At 46.6% G+C, this 21243-nt stretch overlaps 1 protein-coding gene across 4 annotated transcripts in view; it reads left to right on the top strand.

Annotated features, from left to right (window-relative positions):
* The window catches only part of GLB1 (galactosidase beta 1), a 95560-nt gene that overhangs the window by 63000 nt on the left and 11317 nt on the right, over positions 1–21243 (top strand). For 3 of the 4 annotated variants that reach the window (XR_004265549.1, XR_004265548.1, XM_032268835.1), the window contains exons 12-15: positions 813–902; positions 4485–4598; positions 6198–6329; positions 8761–9015. Coding sequence is in view for 2 of the 4 variants with exons in the window: in XM_032268835.1 (XP_032124726.1) it covers positions 813–902; positions 4485–4598; positions 6198–6329; positions 8761–9015 (591 nt within the window). In the remaining 2 variants the exon portion in view is untranslated. The remainder of the gene's footprint in view (positions 1–812; positions 903–4484; positions 4599–6197; positions 6330–8760; positions 9016–21243) is intronic. The other variant, XM_032268844.1, reaches the window with a different exon arrangement.

The following is a 21243-nucleotide window of genomic DNA, read 5'->3' as shown; positions in this document are numbered from 1 at the left end:
ACAACACAGGGACAGTAGTACCTGCCTCACAGGGTAGTTGTGAGTATTCAGTGAGTTAGTGCCTATAAAACGCTGTATCTCACCTGGAGCGTGTAGGCATGCAATGACTGATAGCTGTTATTATTGTTGTTATTGCATCAGAATAACTATCCTGGGTTGCAAGAATACACAATCCTTTGGATTGAACATAATAAAGACTTACCAGGTATCTACTATGTTCTGGGCATTGGGACTGAGTACAGAGCATATCTTATCCTTCAGGAGCTGACAGTCTGGTGAGGAAGACAAAGACGAACAACTGAAAAATGATACAGGCATGGAAAACAGGCCACACACAAGTTCAGAGGAGGGTGAAGTAACTAGGAGGTATTAAATATTAAGGTGACATAATAATAGCATTTCTAATCTTAGTTGGTTGTAATTGGCCTCTGGTTACTACTTTTACTTCTTAGTTGCTTCACTTGGGCGTGTTCAGACAGGGTTTATAAGGAGGCAGCATCTGAGCCTTGGTGTTCATTCATCTTAAGGGCCTTTTATAGATCTCTGAGCAGGTAGAATTTCTGAATAGGTATGTTTGAAGCTTTTTTTTTAAGACTACCGTCATTCATAGTTTTCATCAGGAGTTAGGGAGGAGATGGAGAGGACTAAGGAAGACTGGGAAGCAACACCGAGTGGAATTTGAACAATTTAGGTTTATTTAGGGGTTTGGTCAAACCTACTGATATCTTTGATAATTGGGAAATGACGCTACTCTCTACTCTGATGACCAGTGAGGGGCGCAGTGTGTGAATGGTGCTTTTGTTTCTTTTCAGTTAAAGACAGTGGAAGCAGCTCTGGACATTCTGTGCCCCTCTGGCCCCATCAAAAGCCTTTATCCCTTGACATTTATCCAGGTGAAACAGGTAGGCCTTCAAAGGTAATGCCTCACCTTTTTTTCTGTGTTTTCCACACTGCCTCGCAGTGCCCATTCTGAGTGCAGGGGCCAAAATGCGAAGCAAATGCATCCGATCCCAGGGAAGTTAACCATGAATTTCCAGGCTCTCTCTAGCTCCAGGCTGCATGGTGGGCTGATCATGCCTATTTTTTGGCCCCACTTCTTCTCACTCATGTACGAGGTAGCCCAACCAGCTTCAGCATAATTCTGTACAAGTTATAAATTGAGTTCACTGACCAATCTAATCTTCATTACTAGGCATCGGTGGAAGATCACTGTTTTCATACTCAAAACAGACAGTTTAATTATTTGCCTGTTCTTAGCTCAATGGCATAAGGACTGTGTTTTGTTTGTTTGGTAGACTAAGTTCTTTGAGATTATTTTTCCTGCTTTTGAAGAGAACAGAGCACATCTTTTTTTTCTTTTTTTTTTTTTTCTTTTTTTTTTTTTAGTATTTGTATATGTGTGTGTTTGATCTCCAGACACTGCCTCATCTTTACTTTTTAAAAGTTTTTCCCAGCGTTTTGTTTTGGAGAGTTTTAAATCCAAAAAAAATTGCAAAAACAGTACAACAAACACCCATATACTTTTTACCTAGATTCACCAACTGTTAACAGTGCTTTACTTGCCTTGTTCTCTACGGGTGTACAAAGTCAGCTGCTTTTCTTCTTCTAACCATTTGAGTTGTCAGCACATGGCACGTCACATTTAAATACCACAGCATACGTTTTTTAAGAAAAAGGACATGATCCCGCAGGACCACAATGCAGTGGTCACACATAAGACATTTAACATTGCTCCAATCGCATTATCTCATAAATTTTATATTCAAGTGTCCCTGGTCATTCCGATAATGTCCTTTACAGCTGAATGTTTTCTCAATCCATTTGCCGCTCATAATCACACACCGCCTTTAGTTATACTGTCTCTTTAGTCTTCTTCCATCTGAAACTCTTCCTAAGTCTCTCTCTCATGACATAGAAAAGGTCTGGGTAGCGGCCGGGCGCGGTGGCTCACGCCTGTAATCCCAGCACTTTGGGAGGCCGAGGCGGGTGGATCACGAGGTCAACAGATCGAGACCATCCTGGTCAACATGGTGAAACCCCTCCTCTACTAAAAATACAAAAAATTAGCTGGGCATGGTGGTGCGTGTCTGTAATCCCAGCGACTCAGGAGGCTGGGGCAGGAGAATTGCCTGAACCCGGGAGGCGGAGGTTGCGGTGAGCCGAGATCGCGCCATTGCACTCCAGCCTGGGTAACAAGAGCGAAACTCCGTCTCAAAAAAAAAAAAAAAAAAAAGAAAAGGTCTGGGTATTTGTAGACATTTTTGAAAAGGTCTGGGTATTTGTAGACATTTTTGAAAAAGTCTGGGTATTTGTAGACTTTCCCTCACTAATTAGATTCAGTAAAACATTTTTGGCCTGAACACAGCAAAGGTGATGTGTCCTTCTCAGAGAACGTATCAGGATGCCCGTGAGGCCAGCTTGTCCCTTCACTGCAGCGTTAAGCTTCATCACTTAGGATTTCGTCCTCCTTTCTGATTTTCTGTGGCAATCACCTTCTGGAAGAAGTCTGAACATAAGGCAAAATGATAACAACATGTCTAATCTTAGTGAAGTTTGCCTTCAGTTGCTCTTTTTACACCTGTGATTTTATTCTGACAATTCTATTTTGTAATACATGAATAATTAAGCCCCCCCACCCACACACATTTACTGTTCCATAAACACTGTATAGGGTGCTCTGCAGCCCTAGCACCCACATCTCTCAAAGGAACTTGCCTGTGCTTAACAGGGCTGTTGAGCACTTCAGACAAGACATGATCCGAGAGCACGTGGAGCCTGGGGAGGGAGTTCCAGGTTACTCTATGAACAGGTGCAGCCAGTGTTCTTTCTTAGACCCCTTCTGCCTTCTGATCTTTGGCCAGTGCTTTCAAATTGGGTGGGGCTTCCTGGACCCTGGCTATTTCAGATCTGGGGCAAGTTCACAGAATATGTTTCCAGCAGAAGCCCCAAAGGGCACAGACTTCAGGGAGTGGGGCTCAGCCCAGTGTCTCTGCAGGGACCCCCTGAGCCTCAGCCACACCTGCCCGGGGAGCATCACAGCTTCTACCCCTCCTTCTGGAAGCCCTTGACAAAGTCTTCCTCAGCCCTTGAGGAAACATACCACTTTAGCTAGTTTTCAAAATAAGTAAATAAATAAACAAGAAGGAGATGGAGATGTGGAGTCTGGGCGGGAGGTGTTCTTATGCTAGAAAGTTGGTGTGGTGTTCGTAGCATTTCTTGTGCTCAGCTCATTGCTGCAACACAGGAATGAAGATTAATGCTTTCCTCAGCTCCTCCCAGTCACCTTTCCGCTTGCTTGAAGCTTGCTTGCTTTCCTTCTGGGCCCTAGCAGTTGGGAGCCTTTTCTCTGTTCCATGCGGGATCTCTATCTGCATTCTCTTCCATAACTCAGGATGTTGTCCCAGCTCTGCCCTGCTAATAATGTCCACAGCAGGAAGTCAATAAGCAAAGGCAGTAACTATAATTCTGTGGATGCCGTTACTGCCGAGGCTGATTGTTTGGGGCTTTCCTTTTGGACCAGGGATGTCAGCATCTAAAAATATTTTCTGACTCAGTGGTCAGTTACAGTTGAGCCTCTTAACTATTTCTTTCCCCCGTTCCTCCACTTAAAACAGTTCTGTTGGACTTTGTTGTTATTACAGCTAGTGCTCGACTTACGACCACGATTGGTTCCGACAGACCGGTTGTAACATGATTTGGTCGTAAGTTGGGTAGGCTATGTGCACGCGGAGATGGTAGTGCTGCCGGAAGCTGGTCCGCACTGTCGTATGCCCAGCTGGGCAACGTTTGCGCTGCCAGACGCGGAGCAGTCTTGGCTAGCGATTGTGGTCGTAAAGTCGAATGGTCGTAAGTTGCATAGGTCATAAGTCGATCAATACCTGTATTATTAGAGATGGGGTCTTGCTATGTTGCCCATACTAGCTTGGAACTCCTGGCTCAAGAGATCCTCCCAATTTAGCCCCCCAAGTAGCTAGGACTATGGGTGCATGCCACTGCACCCCCTCATTGCCTTTTGTTTTGTATGTTAAAGCAGATTGAGCCCAAGAAACTGCCACACTTTTGCTGAGCGGAACCTCATCTCTTGGCTTTGCTGTTTGTTTACCTTGGTTTTTTTGTTTGTTTTTTCTTTTACTTAGTTTTGTTTTTTGAGTTAACATCCATAACTTTTGCTATATATAATATAATCCCCTGTATAACCCTGGGCAAGGAACTTAACGCACTCAGGGTCCAGGTTCCTCTTATGGGAAAGGGAAGCTTGATAGGACACTGCGGGCTTCCTTGCATTTTACTATTATGATAGATATTCGATGACCTAAAAGTTTAAGCCAGTTTTCTTTTTCAAGCTGAATTTTTCTGGAGGTGGGGGAAGATTTTCATTTCTTACGGTTTGCAGAACAGTGCCTTCATGCAGATCTAGGGTAACCAAGTTCTCTTTCAAAGCATGGCAATAGTGATGTCTTTTCCTTAAATCCGTTTCTAACCAGTATTATGGATTTGTGCTGTACCGGACAACACTTCCTCAAGATTGCAGCAACTCAGCACCTCTCTCTTCACCCCTCAATGGAGTCCATGATCGCGCCTATGTTGCTGTGGACGGGGTAAGGATCGTCTCTGAACTGGGCATGTTGACCCAGTGAGGGTGGGGATGAGTAGTAGCCTGCGCTTGTTAACACAGCATTTGAGGTCTTGGCTCACCTCTTCGTTCAACCTCAGGCCCCACCCATCATCATCTTCCTTTTTTCTTTTTCGAGACAGGGTCTTGCTTTGTGGCCCAGCCTGGAGTGCAGTGGTGTGATCCCAGCTTACTGAAGCCTCAACCTCCAAGGCTTGAGTGATCCCCCTATCTCGGCCTGCCTTGTAGCTGAGACTACAGGGGTGCACCACCATGCCTGGCTAATTTTTTTTTTTGTAGAGGCAGGGTCCTCCTATGTTGCCCAGGCTGATCTTGGAACTGCTGAATTCAAGTGATCCTCCTGCCTCAGCCTCCCAAATTGCTGGGATTGCAGGCATGAGCCGTCACGCTGGGCTCCACCCCTCTTGTCGGTGACCCTTAGCTGTGCCCCTGGCTTGCTGTGAGGCCTCATGCATGTGCCCTTTGCTGGAATACACCCTACCCACCATCTCAACCAGAGGGCTGTGCTTGATGTCCCACCCGCTGAGAAGCCTTCTGGGTCTCCCCCATGAAAACCGACCTTCTCTGACTGATGGTATTGTGCTGCCTTCTTTGCTCCTTAAGGGTCCCATTTCCAATTCAGTTTTGTAACTGCCACCGTACAAAGTTCGTTGAACTTTGTGCCTTTATCCTGCATGAGAAGTTATAGTCTGAAGGACTGCTCGTGACAATTATTGCCGAAATACACAAAGAACTGTGTTTCATAACAAATCAGACACATGGCGGGACCTCCAGTCCTCTCACTGAAATGGTCGCAGGAAGGAACACATGAAAAGATTTTCCTCGCCAAGAAAATGTATTCAGAAGACTTTAAATATTTCCCTTCTCTTGTAATCAACAGCTTTCATTTCAGTGGGAGCAGATTTCTAAGACATTCTGCTCTGTTGATGGCGACTGTTTCTTTGCTTCCAACTTGGGTGTTGTCTTAGTGAATTACGACTATTGTAAGGTCAATTTTAAAAGTCTCACCTTTTAAAAAGGAACATGTTGCTGATAAAATACCTGTTGTTTTTCCTCTTTCTATTATATAATTTTCGTGGTTAATGCATCATGTCAAGTATTTTGAGGTGAGAATACTCCACCTAACTCTCTGATTTTATCTCGTTTATCTGATTCTGTCTTCTCTCTCCATGTTGTTTAGAAGCAGTTTTTTTGTGTGTGACTGACTTTTGTGCCGTCAGAACATGAAGCAGCTCCTCTAATAAGAATCCTCCCCTGGAATTTTGCCTCCCTCCTGTTTCCACTAAAAGTAGATGTGCAGTAAAACATTCCGGCGTAAAGGAAGCCAGCTTAGACCGTTCCGAGCTCTGAGCTGTGTCTGGCAATTTTCCTGTTTAGGAAGCAGTGACTAGGGAGCTTTCCCACCCGGCCTGTAACTTGGGCTAAAATGCTATCAAAGCATTTCTTTCCAAGTCTGGTGACGCTTCAAGGCAAGAAAATGAATGCTAAATGAACTGAGCATGCTGCCTCTCTTTGCTGACCTTCTTACCCTCAATTCAATTGTCATTTGATCTTGAACCCCCAGATTCCCCAGGGAGTCCTTGAGCGAAACAGTGTGATCACTCTGAACATAACAGGGAAAGCTGGAGCCACTCTGGACCTTCTGGTAGAGAACATGGGACGTGTGAACTATGGCGCACATATCAACGATTTTAAGGTAGGACAAACCACACTGTCAAGGCTGAGGTTCAAGGGTTGACAGCTTAGAAGTTGAAGCCCCGTACAGTGGCTCCTGCCTGTAACCTCAGCACTTTGTGAGGCCAAGGCAGGAGGATCATTTGAGGCCAGGGGTTCAAGACCAACCTGGGTAAAAGAGTGAGACCTGTACAAAAAATTAAAAAGTTAGACAGGTTTGATGATGTGCACCTGTGGTCCCAGTGACTCAGGAGGCTGAGGCAGGAGGATTGCTTGAGCCCAGAAGTTAGAGGTTAAAATGAACTATGATCATGCCACTGTACTCCAGTCTGGGTGACAAAGTGAGACCTTGTCTCAAAAAAGAAGGAAGTAGTTGAGTTATTTTGAAGAGCTGCTTTCCTCTGTAGGTGATGAGAAAGTTGAGCTTTGCAAACAGAACCTTTCGCCTGTGTTTGAGCTTGGTCGTCCTGTAGAAAGAAACAGAAGGAGGAAGCCCCTCCACCATGCTCTTCCTCTGCGTAAAAAGCGTGCCGAGCTCACTGAAGGCACTCCTTTGCCAGCAAAGCCAGCTGAGCCTCTGTTCTGCCCTGGGTCATGGGTTTGGATGGTTAGTTCGTGGCAAACTCTTCACTTGCAGGAAGCCCCTTCCCTCGGGGCACTGCCTGTCACCTCTGTTGACTGCTCCTGTGTCCAGGTGTCTAGAGTTTTTCTAATACATATTTTTAGAGCATTATTCAGCAAGCACTTGTTAAGCTCCCACTCAGCGAGATGCCACACCAGGTGCTTTGGGGAATGCAAAGGTGTCGAGAGACAGGCTCCCCTCAGGGAGCTCACCCTCCACGGGAGGAGAGAACGCCTTGTCGAAGGAACTGTGGCATCACCCAGGCTGGGAGGGGACAGGTGTCCGAGGCTCCTTCCTGACCCTCTTGGGATCAGGCAGTTACATCTTAGGGAACTTAGGGAACAGCTGTGTGCAGGCCGCCTTTGCCTCCAGTATAAATGTCTCTCTTCTAGTTCTTGTGCTCAGGGTGGACTTCGTGGCCTCCCGCCTGGATCTCACAGGCCACACTGACCCGTGGGAGTGACTGGACCTGTTGGGTAGTCTCTGGGTCCCCAGTACCTGGCAAAGAGCCTGACACACAGCCACGTGGTCAACAGTTATCAAATTACTAAATAGGCAGTTGAGACTTGTTATCTGGGATTCCACTGGGGAATCCCACGGGGAAGGGGGAAGTTCCCCCGCATATGAGCCAGGGAAGGGGAAGTTAGCTGAGCCTTGACAGCCCAGCCCCGGCCTGTGGGGAACAAATGGAGCAGCTTCTGAATTCAGGTCTGAGGTTCGCCATCATCCTCATGGATGATGTTACCCTTCCTGTCCTCTTATGGTATTGCAGTATTCTCATGTATGCTACCTCACGTGGTCCTCAAAACAGGCGAGTGACTCAGGTGTGGTCCTCCCTGTGAGCGTGGCTGAGGTGCTCAAGGCCAAGATTTGCACCTGGCTGCGGCCACTGTGCCTGCTCCATCCGCAGTGGGGTGACTATTCCTTTGCATCCCCCACTTATTCCTTCTGTCCCCAGATTCCATCTTTTCATCTTCCTTTTTTGTTTTTTGAGACAGGGTGTCACTCTGTCACCCATCCTGGAGTGCAGTGGCACAATCTCAGCTCACTGCAACCTCTGCCTCCTGGACTCAAGCAGTCCTTCCTCCTCAGCCTCCCAAGTAGTTGGAACTATAGGTGCATGCCACCACGCCAGGCTAATTTTTGTATGTTTTGTAGAGACTGGATCCCCTTTTGTTTTTAGATGGAGTGTCACTCTGATGCCCAGGCTGGAGTGCAGTGGCATGATCTCAGCTCACTGCAGCCTCCACCTCCCAGGTTCAAGCAATTCTCATGCCTCAGCCTCCTGAGAACCTGGGATTACAGGTACCTGCCACCACATCCAGCTAATTTTTGTATTTTTAGTAAAGATGGGGTTTCACCATGTTGGCCAGGCTGGTCTTGAACTCCTGACCTCAAGTGATCTGCTTGCCTCGGCCTCAAAGTGCTGGGATTACAAGCGTGCGCCACCGCGCCTGGGCCATCTTTCTTGGTGCCCATCTTTCTTCTGCTCTAGCAGTGGCTCTCAGCCAAATGCTGAAGATTTGGGAATTTGGGTCAGCACTCTAGCAGCTCAACACCCTTTCTGTAGAAGCAGAAACTCTGGGCCTTTTATAGAGACATCATGACCTGCAAAGGAGAAAGCTAGAGCTTGGGGAATATATCTCTTCCCAAGGATTTGTAATTCAACCTCCAGTTAGATCTGTGCTACTTCGATGTACACATATTTTGAGGTTCATTTCCTGTTGGTGTTTTGTATTCCTGTTTGCTTTTCCTGTTTCCCTGGAATGCAGAGACATGTGACCTTTTTCCTTCCCACCCCAGCTCACTGTGCTCCGTTTCTGCTTTGCAGGGTTTGGTTTCTAACCTGACCCTCGGTTCCAGTATCCTCACGGGCTGGACGATCTTCCCACTGCACACCGAGGATGCAGTGCGCAGCCACCTGGGGGGCTGGGGACACCATGACAGTGGCCGCCATGCTAAAGCCTGGGCCCACAGCTCATCCAACTACACGCTCCCGGCCTTCTATGTGGGGAACTTCTCCATTCCCAGTGGGATCCCAGACTTGCCCCAGGACACCTTTATCCAGTTTCCTGGATGGACCAAGGTATGTGTCTTCATGGGAAGGGTTGGAATTCAGGCCTCAAACTTCTGGTTGTTAGTGTCTGAAAAAGAATCACAAAGAGCCATTAGTGAGATATGGTGTGACGGTGTTGAGTGTGGCATTTCAGGAATTGTTCAGGGATTCCGTGGCCAGCTCGGAGGTGCCGCCATCTGCCCCCTTGTCATTGGCTTCCTCCAGTGAATGACATCTTCCTGCCTCCTCTGGGAAGAATCACAGCCCCTGATTATGGGGGTGCCTGTTCTTTATCTAGAGGAAAATCCAATCTGGACAAAGGGGTGGATCCCTCTGGGAGCGTCTGTCTGTTTCAGTGGCACGATCTCGGCTCACTGCAACCTCCACCTCCTGGGTTCAGGTGATTCTCCTGCCTCAGCCTCCCAAGTAGCTGGGACTATAGGCATGTGCCACCACCTCTGGTTAATTTTTTGTGTTTTTAGTAGAGACAGGGTTTCACCGTGTTAGCCAGGACGATCTCAATCTCCTGACCTCATGATCTGCCTGCCTCGGCCTCCCAAAGTGCTGGGATTACAGGCATGAGCCACCGCACCCAGCCCTGTTTTTCATGTATGCCAAGACTGCTGCTCCCAGAATATCCCCAGTCGCGTCTAGCCCCGCACGCCTGGGGCTCCTGCCGTGGTCTGTGCGCTCCTCTGCTCTCGCTTCCGTCACTCCCCCGGTTGTTTGGAGACATTGGCACTTCTTCCTTCACCGCCTTCTCCTCTCGCTCATGTGCTGTTTTCACCCTAGATCACCTTACCATCACTCGTCAACACATTTCTCATTCCGTGGCCACTATGTGCCCAAGGTTTGTGCCAGGCACTAAGGATACAATCATGAATAAAACCAGACATGATCCTTTCCCTCATGGGACTTTCAGTCTAGTGGGGGAGGCTGACCCGTATTAAATAGTAAAAGCATAGCTGTGACGGCTGCTAAGCAGAGCTATGGGGTTGATAATAATTGGGGCATTTGGCCTTGTCAGGGAGGTCAGGGAAGCCTTCCCTAAGAGAGTGATGCTTATCAGAGATCTGAAGCATGAGCAAGAATTAACATGGCAAGAAGGGAGGAAAGTATGCTCCTGGGAGAGGGAAAGGCATGTGCAAAGGCCATGGGGTTGGGGGGGAGATGTCAAGAGTGGAAAGTAGGTATACACTAGCTTGGGACAGGCCTTATAGGCCAGGTTAAAGTTTTGTCTTTGTGTTGAGAGCCATTGAAGCAGGAGAGTGACATGATAAGACTGTGATTTGACAAGCTCCTCTGACCGCAGTGTGTAGAATGGTTTGGGTAACGACGCTTTTGCATTCAAGGAAACCATCAAGGAGGCTGGACCATAGTCTCATTGAGAAACTGGGATGGTGGTATCTAAGATTTCGGAGATGTTTGAAGTTGGGTCAATAAATTGTGACAATGGATTGGACGTGAGGGTTTGGGGGGAGGGACAGGTCTCGGAAGACTCAGGTCTCAAGCTTGCAGCTAGGCAGAATGGTGCCATTTGCTGAAAGAAGCAGCTTCAGAAGGGGACTCGGCCCTAGAGAAGGGGATCATGAGTTTGGATTTAGACAAATTGTGTTTGAAAAGCTGCCTTGGTCCATTTGGGCTGCTGTAACAACATACCGTAAGCTGGGCGGCTTATAAACAACAGATGTTTATTTCTCACAGCTCTGGAGGCTAGGAAGTCTCCAAGATCAAGGCACCAGTAGATTTGCTATCTGGTGAGAGCCTACTTCCTCGTAGATGGCACCTTCTGTGTCCTTACATGGCTGAAGGGGCAAAGGAGCTCTCTGGGGTCTCTCTTATAAGGACACTAATTTCATTCATGAGGGCTCCACTTTCATGACCTAATCACCTCCTAAAGTCCCCACCTCCTAAGCCATCACCATGGGGGTTAGAATTTTAGCAGATGAGTTTTGGGTGGACACAAACATTCAGACCATGGCAGAGGCCTTGGAGAATGGCTGGGATAGACTGTTGGAGGAGGGTTATTGGGCCTATAGGCTCGGAATTCAGGGCAGGGATCTGGACCAGGAATGTATGCAGAAGATCATTGTTGTATAGATTGTTGAAAACTGAGATGGATGAGGTCCCTTAAGGAGAGGGGATGCAGAAGGAAGGAAAGAGGACCTAAGGCTGATCTTTGAGGGACAAAAACATGATGAAGAGTGAAGAGGAGAGGCCAAAGAAGTGGGAAGAAAACCAGCATTTATGCTGCCAAGAGGAAAAATAAGATAAAGACAGAAGCACTTCTGTGGATTTAGAAGCAAGGAGGTCCTTGGGAATCAGTAAGCCCTGTTCCAGTGGAGTGAAGCATCTCCCAGCCAGATTGCATTGTATGGAGAAGGGTAAAGCGAGGAATAGGAATGTGAATACTTGAATATAAACATTCTTTTTGAGAAATTTAACTCTGAAGAAGAGGAGAAAACTTTGTTAATAGCTAGCGGAGAGGGCAAAAGATGTGCATGGTGTGTGTTTAATGAAATGCCTTTTATTTATTTATGTATTGCTTCTTTAACGTTTATTGAAATGTCTTTTCATTATTCTATCCGAAATTTTTTTTTTCTTTTTTTTTTTTTTTTCTGAGATGGAGTCTCACTCTGTCACCCAGGCTGGAGTACAGTGGTGTGATCTCTGCTCACTGCAGCCTCCACCTCCCAGGCTCAAGTGATTCTCCTGCCTCAGCCTCCAGAGTAGCAGGGACTACAGGCATGCACCACCACGCCTGGATAATTATTTTCGTATTTGTAGTGGAAAAAGGGTTTTACCATGTTGGTCAGGCTGATCTTGAACTTCTGGCCTCAGGTGATCCACCCACCTCGGCCTCAGAAAGTGCTAGGATTACAAGCTTGAGCCACCGCACCCAGCCTGTTAGAAATATTTTCTAGTTTCCCTTATGATTTCTTCTTTGACCCATAGATTATTTAAAAGTATGTTGTTTAGGCTGGGCGAGATAGCTCACACCTGTAATCCCAGCACTTTGGGAGGCTGAGGTGGGTGGATCACCTGAGGCCAGGAGTTCAAGATCATTCTGGCCAACATGGCAGAACCCGTCTCTAAGAAAAATACAAAAATTAGCCACGGATGATGGCAGGTGCCAGCTACTCGGGAGGCTGAGGTGGGAGAATCTCTTGAACCCGGAAGGCAGAAGCTGCGGTGATCCAAGATCATGCCACTGCACTCCAGCCCGGGCGACAAAGCAAGACTCTGTCTCAAAAACAAAACAGAAACACAAACAAAAAAGTATGTTGTTTAATTTCCACATATTTTGAGTTTGTAAAAGCATATCTTATAATTATTAATTTGTAACTTAATTCCTCTATAAAACTTATAAAATTTCTCTCTAGGGAGAGAAATCTCCATGATCTTGGGTTAGGCAAAGACTTCTTAGATTTGACACCTAAGGCATTATCCTTAAAGAACAAAAAATGATAAATTTGACTTTATCAGAATTAAAGATATTTGTTCTTCAAAAAGCATTCTTAGGAAAATGAGAATCCAAGCCACAGACTTGGAGAAAATAATTTTAGAATCATCTAACAAAGGATTTATATCTAGAATATGTAGAGAATTCTTACAATTCAATAATAGACAAACAACCCAGCCACAGAATGAGCAAAGGACTTGAATAGACATTTTACCAAAGAAGGTACAAGATGGCTAAGTACATTCCCATTTGTATACCTTCTTTGGTAAAATGTCTATTATAAACTAAAATTATAATAGATTAATAATGCTTAATAATTAATAGATTAATAATGATTAATAATAATAGATTAATGTTCACCATTATTAATCATTTGGGAAATGCAAGTCAAAACCAAAATGAAATATGACTTCACGCTCACCAGAATGGCTCCAGTAGTAAGAGGGACAGTAAGCCGTGTCGGAAAGGACGTGGGGAAAGGGAGTCTTCCCATGTTGCTGGTAGAGAGATAAGATGGTACATTTGGGAACACAGGAGTTCAAGACCATCCTGACCAACATGGCAGAACCCGTCTCTAAGAAAAATACAAAAATTATTTTTGTTTGGCAAATTTCTTCAAGGGCTAAACATAGATTACCATAGAACCCAGCAATTCTGCTGCTAGATATACACACAAGAGAAAGGAAAACATGTTCAAGTGAAAACTTATGTGCAAATGTTTACAGCAGTATTGTAATAACTATAAACTGGAATTCAAATGTCTGTCAACTGATGAGTAGAAAAAACATATATATCCATACTATTCCTCAGTAAAAAGGAACGGAATACTGATACATGCCACAACAGATGAATAGGAAAAATATTATGCTAAGTAAAGGAAGCCAAAAATAAAAGGCTACATATTGTCTGACTCCATTTATACGAAATGTTCAGAAAAGGCAGCTCCATAGAGACAGTAGGTTGCTGGTTGCCTAGGGCTGAGGGTGGGATGGAGAGTGTAAGTGGGCATGGGGTTTCTTTGGAGCTGATGGACGTGTTCTGAACCTAACTTGAATGAAGGCTGCACAGTCTTCTTAAGTGTATTTAGACTTGTTTTATGGCCCAGCACAGGTGCATATCCTGGTGAACACACCTTTGGGATTTTAGGCTTTAAGATCCTCTATCTGGCTGCATGTTGCTATGCACCAAATTCTCATGCCTACCAACCTCACTCTTAAATCTTATCAATGACCTGAAACTTTCCACCATTGAGGCCGCAGTTCCTCCCCCACCAAGCCTAGACCTTATATCACGGTCTGTTTTCAAGAGCCATCAGTCCACCTGCCCCCTCTGCCTCCTTCATTCCTCCTCCACGTAGAGTGGATCTGCTGGAGTCTCTGCTGGTTCACCAGTCACTGAGCACAGCTTGGGGACTTCTCAGTGCCTTCATCGTGGCTGCAATCCCCTCATTGTTACCAGCCTCCAGAAGCCCTCGGATTCGCCCAGCAGTCCTTGGTCTCTCTCTGCTCCTTTCCCCCACTGGCCTTTCAACCTTCGACACCCTCCTTCAGCCACCTGACTCTCTCCCCCGCCCTCCCCACTGAGGACCTCATCCTCCTTGACTGCTATCAGGTGTCACTCCTTTGTTCCCTCAGCTTCCTGTCAGACTTATCTCTCTGTCTCTACCTTCATTTCCTGCCCAGTGGTGTCTAGGAGGAAGTCTGAGTTCTGAATCCCCTCCCTACCTTCTTCCTCCAGGCCAAGACCCCGTTCTCATATTTCCTCTACCTGCATTTTGTCAGCCTTTCCATCTTTCTGCCAAGTCCCATTTTTCAGCCAAAAAGTGGTAACTAGGGGCTCTAGGACCTCATCACAAAGAAAGGCTCCCGCCCCTTTAGCTAGCAAGCACCTCTTGTTCCCTCGATCCCTCTTTTTCTCCCCTCCTAATGCAGTAGAAACAAATGGAAAAGTATGGGATATGGTGGAGGTCAGAGGAGGTTCATCTTGGCCAAGTCATAAAGGTGTCACAGGCAAAAGTTACTGACCCAGGCGTTCTGCTCAATACTGGATGGACACTATCTCCTTAGCCATCAAGAGGTACCTGTGGTAGGTGGATCATTATCTTCAGTTGCAGATGAGTGTGGAGGCTGAGGGAGCTAAGCAACTTCCATGAGATACGGAAGTGCTCCATGGCACAGGTACCTGAGCCCCAGGCGTGTTTTGAAGGCCCATGTGAAAAAGCAGGCAGCCCTGAGAGCCAATGAGGAGCTGTACTCATTATCTAGGCTGGGGCTGTTTATTTACGTGGTCAGTCTGAATGCTTTGCATCCCCAGACTCGAAAATACATCTGTACACAGTATTTGTGAATGTATCAGAGGGTTCAGCTCCCAAAAGCCCATCTAATCCACATGTCCACTCAAAAACTTGCACACAAGTAGGCATTGCACCATTATCCATACTTGCCAAAAGGCGGAAGCAGCCCAAATGTCCCTCAACTGAGGAATGAATGAACAAAATGCAGTACATCCATACGATGGAATAGGATTCAGCAATAGAAAGAAATGAAGTATTGATCCATGTTACCAGCTAATGAAAGACACCTGTCGCAAAGGACTGTATGTTATATGATTTCATTGATATGAAGTGTCGGGAACAGGCCAGTTCGTATAGACAGGACGATCTGTGATTGCCCAGCAGGGAAAAGAGAGTGTTGGTGGGAGGGGAAGAGAATGCGAAACGGTGCAGGGCTTCTTTATGGAGTGATGAAGTGTTCTCAGCTTGCCTGTGGGAAGGGTTGTGCAGCTCTGTAGTATACTAAAGACTGCTGAATTGTGTGGTATATGAACTCTATGTCAATAAAGTGCCACACACACGCAAGGCCCATCCAAGAAGTGTGTGGACTTTGGAGGGGAGGGGTGTGAAGGTGCAAGGGTGCGCACACGTCCCGCGTAACACAGAACCGATGTGGTTTGTTTTCTGGTGCTTAGTGGTCCCTGCTGCCTAGGAAAGTCCCGGGCCAGCTCTGGGACTTCTAAATGATCAACCACCTGAGAGCAAGCAGATCCAACGCCCACCCTGAGTACTAAGCTCTGGCATTTGGAAGAATGAGCACTTAGCACATAGTTTGAATGCAGGGAGCTAGTGGAGTGGGGTGGGGTGGGGTGGAGGGCGGGGACCAAATGATGCCTGAAGCCCCAGCTGTTTCTAAAGCTGTTCAGTAACCCCCTACCCATCCTTCATCAGGAGAGACCCCTGTCAAAGCCCCAGGCACAGGACTCTATGCTTTTCCTATTCATTTTGCTGTAAAGAAACTACCTTGATTTAGAGAACAAAGTCACTGATAAGGGCGATTCACGAGATTAAAAAATCACATTTGTTGACTCTGGCTTTACTTAAGTCGGATGTGGCTTTCTGGTTAATGCCAAATGTGAATGAATATCAGCTGGGACTTTAGTAGAAGGGGGTCGGGCGTGTTTTGCTCTGTCCAGGAGACACAGGGCAGCGTTTTGACCTCACCGAGTTCTTATCTGACTAGAAACTCCCTTAGATAGGAAGCGTTCTCCCCCAGTGCTTTCTGCGATGTGTCCCGTATGTCAGGTGTCCCCGGCCTTTTCGGTATCAGGGACTAGTTTCATGGAAGACACTGTTTCTGTGGATTGTGTGTGTGTGGTGGGGGAGGACGGTTTTGGGATGAAACTGCCCCATCGCAGATCATCAGGCATTAGGTGGATTCTCGTAAGGCGTGCACAGCCTACGTTGCTCCATGTGCAGTTAACAATAAGGTTCCTGCGCCTGCGAGAATCTAATACCGCTGCCAATCTGACAGGAGGTGGCGCTCAGGTAGCAATGCTCACTCACCTCCCGCTACGCAGCCTGGTTCCTAACAGGCTGTGGACCAGTCTGTGGCCTGGGGTTTGGGGACCCTTGCTCTATGCCAAACCTCAAATGTCATGTGCAGCAGTGCTTGTGCTACTTATCTCTCTTTCAGAGGGCTGCACATAAGTCTCATGTCAATATCCTTTGCAGCCTCCCCGCCTTACATTTCGTGGTAGGGTTAGGTGCATGACAGAGCATGGTAATGAGGGGGATAACGTCCCATTTTTCCTTAACCAAAATTATGCTTGGAAGAGCCAAGAATCAAAATCGAATACACACCAAAAGCAATTCTGTATTTTAAAGATAAATGATCCCGCCTTCAAGATGTAAAATAATTATGAAATAAAACAATTGCATAATAAATGGTCGAAAGAAATTCCTTCTTTTAACTATTTGTTGCATCTTGCTTTTGAAATTTCCTGGCTGATGAGATAGCTCACACCTGCAGTCTTAGCCCTCTGGGAGACCACAGTGGTAGGATCACTTGAGCTCGGGAGTTTGAGACCAGCCTGGGCAACTTAATGAGACCTCAACAAAATTTTTTTTTTAATTAGCTGGACGTAGTGGCACACACCTGTAGTCCTAGCTATTTGTGGGAAGTGTGAGGTTTGAGCCCAGCAAGTCAAGGCTGCAGTGAGACATCGTTATACCACAGAAGAGTATGTAAAACTGGCCAGGCACGGTGGCTCACGCCTGTAATCCCAGCACTTTGAGAGGCCAAAGTGGGCGGATCACGAGGTCAAGAGATCAAGACCATCCTGGCCAACATGGTGAAACCCTGTCTCTACCAAAAATACAAAAATTAGCCGGGTGTGGTGGTACGTGCCTCTGGTCCCAGCTACTCGGGAGGCTGAGACCGAAGAAGCGCTTGAACCCAGGAGGCAGAGGTTGCAGTGAGCCGAGATTGTGCCACTGCACTCCAGCCTGGGAGACAGAGCAAGACTCCATCTCAAAAAAAAAAAAAAAAGAGTATGTAAAACTTTTAAAACTTTATCAGTCACTTGGTCTCAATCCATTAGGAGAGATAGAGGTATAAACAGAATCCAAGAGGATTAAAGTCTCTGTAAGAGACTGGGTGCAGTGGCTCATGCCTGTAATCCCAGCACTTTGGGAGACTGAGGCAGGTGGATCACAAGGTCAGGAGATCAAGACCATCCTGGCTAACATGGTGAAACCTCCTCTCTACTAAAAATACAAAAAATTAGCCAGGCGTGGTGGCACGCACCTGTAGTCCCAGCTACTCGGGAGGCTGAGGCAGGAGAATTGCTTAAACCTGGGAGGCAGAGGTTGCCACGAGCCGAGATCATACCCTTGTACTCCAGCCTGGGTGACAGAGCAAGACTCTATATATCAAAAAAAAAGTTTGTAAGAGATATGTAAACCATGCAGTTGGACCATGGAGAGGAGAAAATTATAAGGGCCTAAGCTTGCTGGGAAAGGTTTGGTCTTCCTAGTGGAGAAGGATGTTTTGTGCAGAGGGACTGACGTTTTTCAAGGGTGTAGTATTCTAAGAAATATATTTGGTCTTTGTCCCTGGTTCCAGGGCCCTAAAACCCTTGGAATTTTCTGAGTGGTAGGAGTGTCTTTTGTTATTTGTAACTGTCCCCTTTCCATCACGATCACGCCTGGGTTTATGTTAATGAGGCGACTTAAGTGGGGCCCCTGGATGACTATAGGATGGTTACAGGGGCACGGTGGCACCTGCAGTCCCAGCTACTTGGTGAGAGGTGGGATGATTGCTTCTCCTGACTTGCGTGCCCAAACTTCTCCTGGTTTTCTTCTCTCTCTTTGTTCCTTCTCAGCCTTCTCCCTCAGCTTCTATGTTGCAGCCCTCAGGACTTGTCCCGGGCCCTCTTCTTCCACTTCTGGGGGATGTCATTTTCACAGATGTGCTGGGTGTGCTCACATTCCCTTTTCCAACTCAGCTCTCACAAGGCTCTGGAGCTCACTTTTGGGGGTCTCATAGGCACCTCCAGCCTGATAGGTATAAAACAGTCCTCTCTCCCTGTTACCCCTGAAAGCTGCTCTTCTGCTGGAGATGTGGTCCAGGGAGAAGGAACAGAGCTGGACTTGAGTGTGGCAGTAGGGAATGAGGGCGGTCCGGGTTCAGGAAATAATAGCAACAGCCACATCTGAGAGCTCACCGCGTGCTGGCCACTGTGCCGAGTGCTCACAGGCGTCCTCTCACCCAACTGTTCTCAGCAGTCCTGAGAAAGGCACCCACATGGCTGAGGAAGCCCCACTGGGATTCGGTGATTGATAAGTGAAAGCGGAACTAAGTAGTGGATGGCTCTACTAGTTTTAAATTGAGTTTGTAAACATCGTTCACTTTCCTGAAAAGTAGCGTGCTTAGGCACTTTCTAGCCATAGAGATGTGTATCGGTTTGCTTCTGCTGCATAGCGAGCCACCCAAAGCTTAGTGTATTAAAACGGCAACAGATTATTTAGTTCATGGTTTAGAGTATTGGCAGACCAAGTGCTGGTTCTGCTGGTCTTGGTTGGGCATGACCACCTGGTGTTAGCCATCTGTCAGCTGAAGCAACAGAGAAGATGAGGCCATGTCTCTTTCATCGTCCAGCAAGCTAGCCTGGGCTTGTTCACATGGTGACTGAGCAAGGTCCAAAGAAAGAATGCAAATGTGCAAGGCTTCTTAAGGAAGGAAGAAGGGAGAGAGGGAGGGAGGGAGGGAGGCAGACAAAGGAAGGAGACAAAACTTTTGTTTTAAATTCCATTCATCCAGATAGCTTAAAACAAATAAACATGTCTGATCAACAAAAAAGTAAGTCGGGCATTTCCAGGAACCTCACATTTATGAAACTGTTAATATTGCCTTGGTGATTATAGCAAAGGGTGGGGAGTCTGCCAGGGTCAAGCCGTGGTCAGAGAAAGTCACTTTGTCATAGAACTGTTTTAGCTGAGACTACCTTTGGAAGCCCCAGAAACCCCTGGTGTTCACTTGTTCACTGTATAAACACTTGATACTTGTTGATAATTCTGCCAGTTATCTTAAGCGTGTATCCACTTTTAGAGTAGATTAAGAGTGTATCTATTTTAAGATCATATTCAGCAACACGTGCATACCTCCCCACCAAAAATAATTTCAGCTCAACTTCTTAAAGAGAAATAAAAATCAATGTACATATTTTTAAATAGAATTTTTAAAGTTATGTTAAAGTGTTTTTCATTGGTTCCAATCAAGGAGGGAAGGCAAATATTTTTCTTTCAGTAAACAATATTCTTTAAAACTCTTGGCCGGTCACGGTGGCTCACACCTGTAATCCCAGCACTTTAGGAAGCCAAGGCAGGCGGATCACAAGGTCAGGAGTTCGAGACCAGCCTGACCAACTTGGTGAGACCCTGTCTCTACTAAAAATATAAAAATTAGCCAGGTGTGGTGGCGCATGCCTGTAATCCCAGCTACTCAGAAGGCTGACGCAGGAGAATCACTTGAACCTGGGAGGTGGAGGTTGTAGTGAGCCGAGATCATGCCATTGCACTCTAGGCTGGGCAACAGAGGGAGACTCCATCTCAAAAAAAAAAAAAAAAAAAAAAAAAAAAAACACTCTTAAACTGGAAGCAGAGGAACGTGAAGAATTCTTTCAGAAGGGCTTCACGTCACCTCTTCAGCAGTTCTTGGCAGAATTATCAACAAGCATCAGCAGTCATGAGTGCTGCTGAGTGTATATTGAATATCACTCTCTGCGTGCTGAGAATCTCACTCTCTACGTGCTGAGAATCTCACCTCAAAAAAATGGACAAAGCCTTTCCCTTCCTGGAGCCTGTGTTCTAGCTGGAAATGGCTCATAAACTAGTCATCAAACAAAGGATATGAATTTCAAGTCATGGTAATAGCTAGAAGAAAAAGAAAAAATGGAAGAATAGTGAGTGCCTTGGAATGGAAAGCCCCGCGTTAAGGAGGAGGATCGTGCCCCTTGCTGAGCGATGAGAAGGCTTCAGGTCAAGGTGAGAAGCGTTGGGGCATGGGGACGAACTGATGCCTAAGTGAGACCAACTTTAAATAGTTGGGGACCCATGCGTGGTGCTACACATCTGAAGGCCCAGCTTCTTGGGAAGCCGAGGCAAGAGGACCACTCAAGACTGGGAGTTCGAGGCTCTATTTCACTAGAATTGTGCCTGTGAATAGTGACTGCACTCCAACCTGCGCAACACAGTGAGACCCTATCTCTAAAAAAAGAAAGAAAGGGAAGTAGTGGAGAGTGGAGTGAACAAGGGGGAGTGTGGCAGAGACGGGGGAAAGAAGGTATGGGCTGTGGGCCACGGGAAGGAGGTTAGAAACAGGAAAGTGTGAAAAGCATCTGATTTTCACTTTGGCAGCTCTGTGGAGCCTGGATTCCAGAGTTAGGACAGTCAAGAGACCGTGAGGAGGCTGCAGCAGTCTAAGACAACATTGATTTATGACTTGCTCTGGAAATCAGGCTGGGAGGCTGGAGAGAAATGCAGAGATGATGGCTAATGATGAGGTCACCAGGATTTCACCACACCTTAGCTCTGCAGCTCAGTGCAGTAGTTCTTGTATAACATTCTTTTTTTGAAACTGAGTCTCGCTCTGTCACCCAGGCTGGAGTGCAGTGGCACAGTCTCAGCTCACTGCAACCTCCACGTTCCAGGTTCAAGCGATTCCCCTGCCTCAGCCTCCCAAGTAGCTGGGATTACAGGCCCACACCACCACACCCAGCTAATTTTTGTATTTTTAGTAGAGACAGGATTTCCTCATGCTGGCCAGGCTGGTCTCAAATTCCTGACCCCAAAGAGATTTGCCCACCTTGGCCTTCCAAAGTGTCGGGATGAAGGCATGAGCCACCACGCCTGGCCTTGTATAATATTCTTTTTTTTTTTTTTTTTTTTTTTTTTTAGTTGGGTTTGGTGGTGTTGGCCTGTAATCCCAGCTACTTGGGAGGCTGAGGCAGGGGAATCGCTT

Source organism: Sapajus apella, unplaced genomic scaffold (genome assembly GCF_009761245.1).
Source record: "Sapajus apella isolate SASKATOON/1434 unplaced genomic scaffold, GSC_monkey_1.0 scaffold4, whole genome shotgun sequence".
Classification (NCBI taxonomy): Eukaryota; Metazoa; Chordata; class Mammalia; order Primates; family Cebidae; genus Sapajus; species Sapajus apella.
Note: the sequence above shows the minus strand (reverse complement) of the source record. Positions and strands in the feature narration are given on the sequence as shown.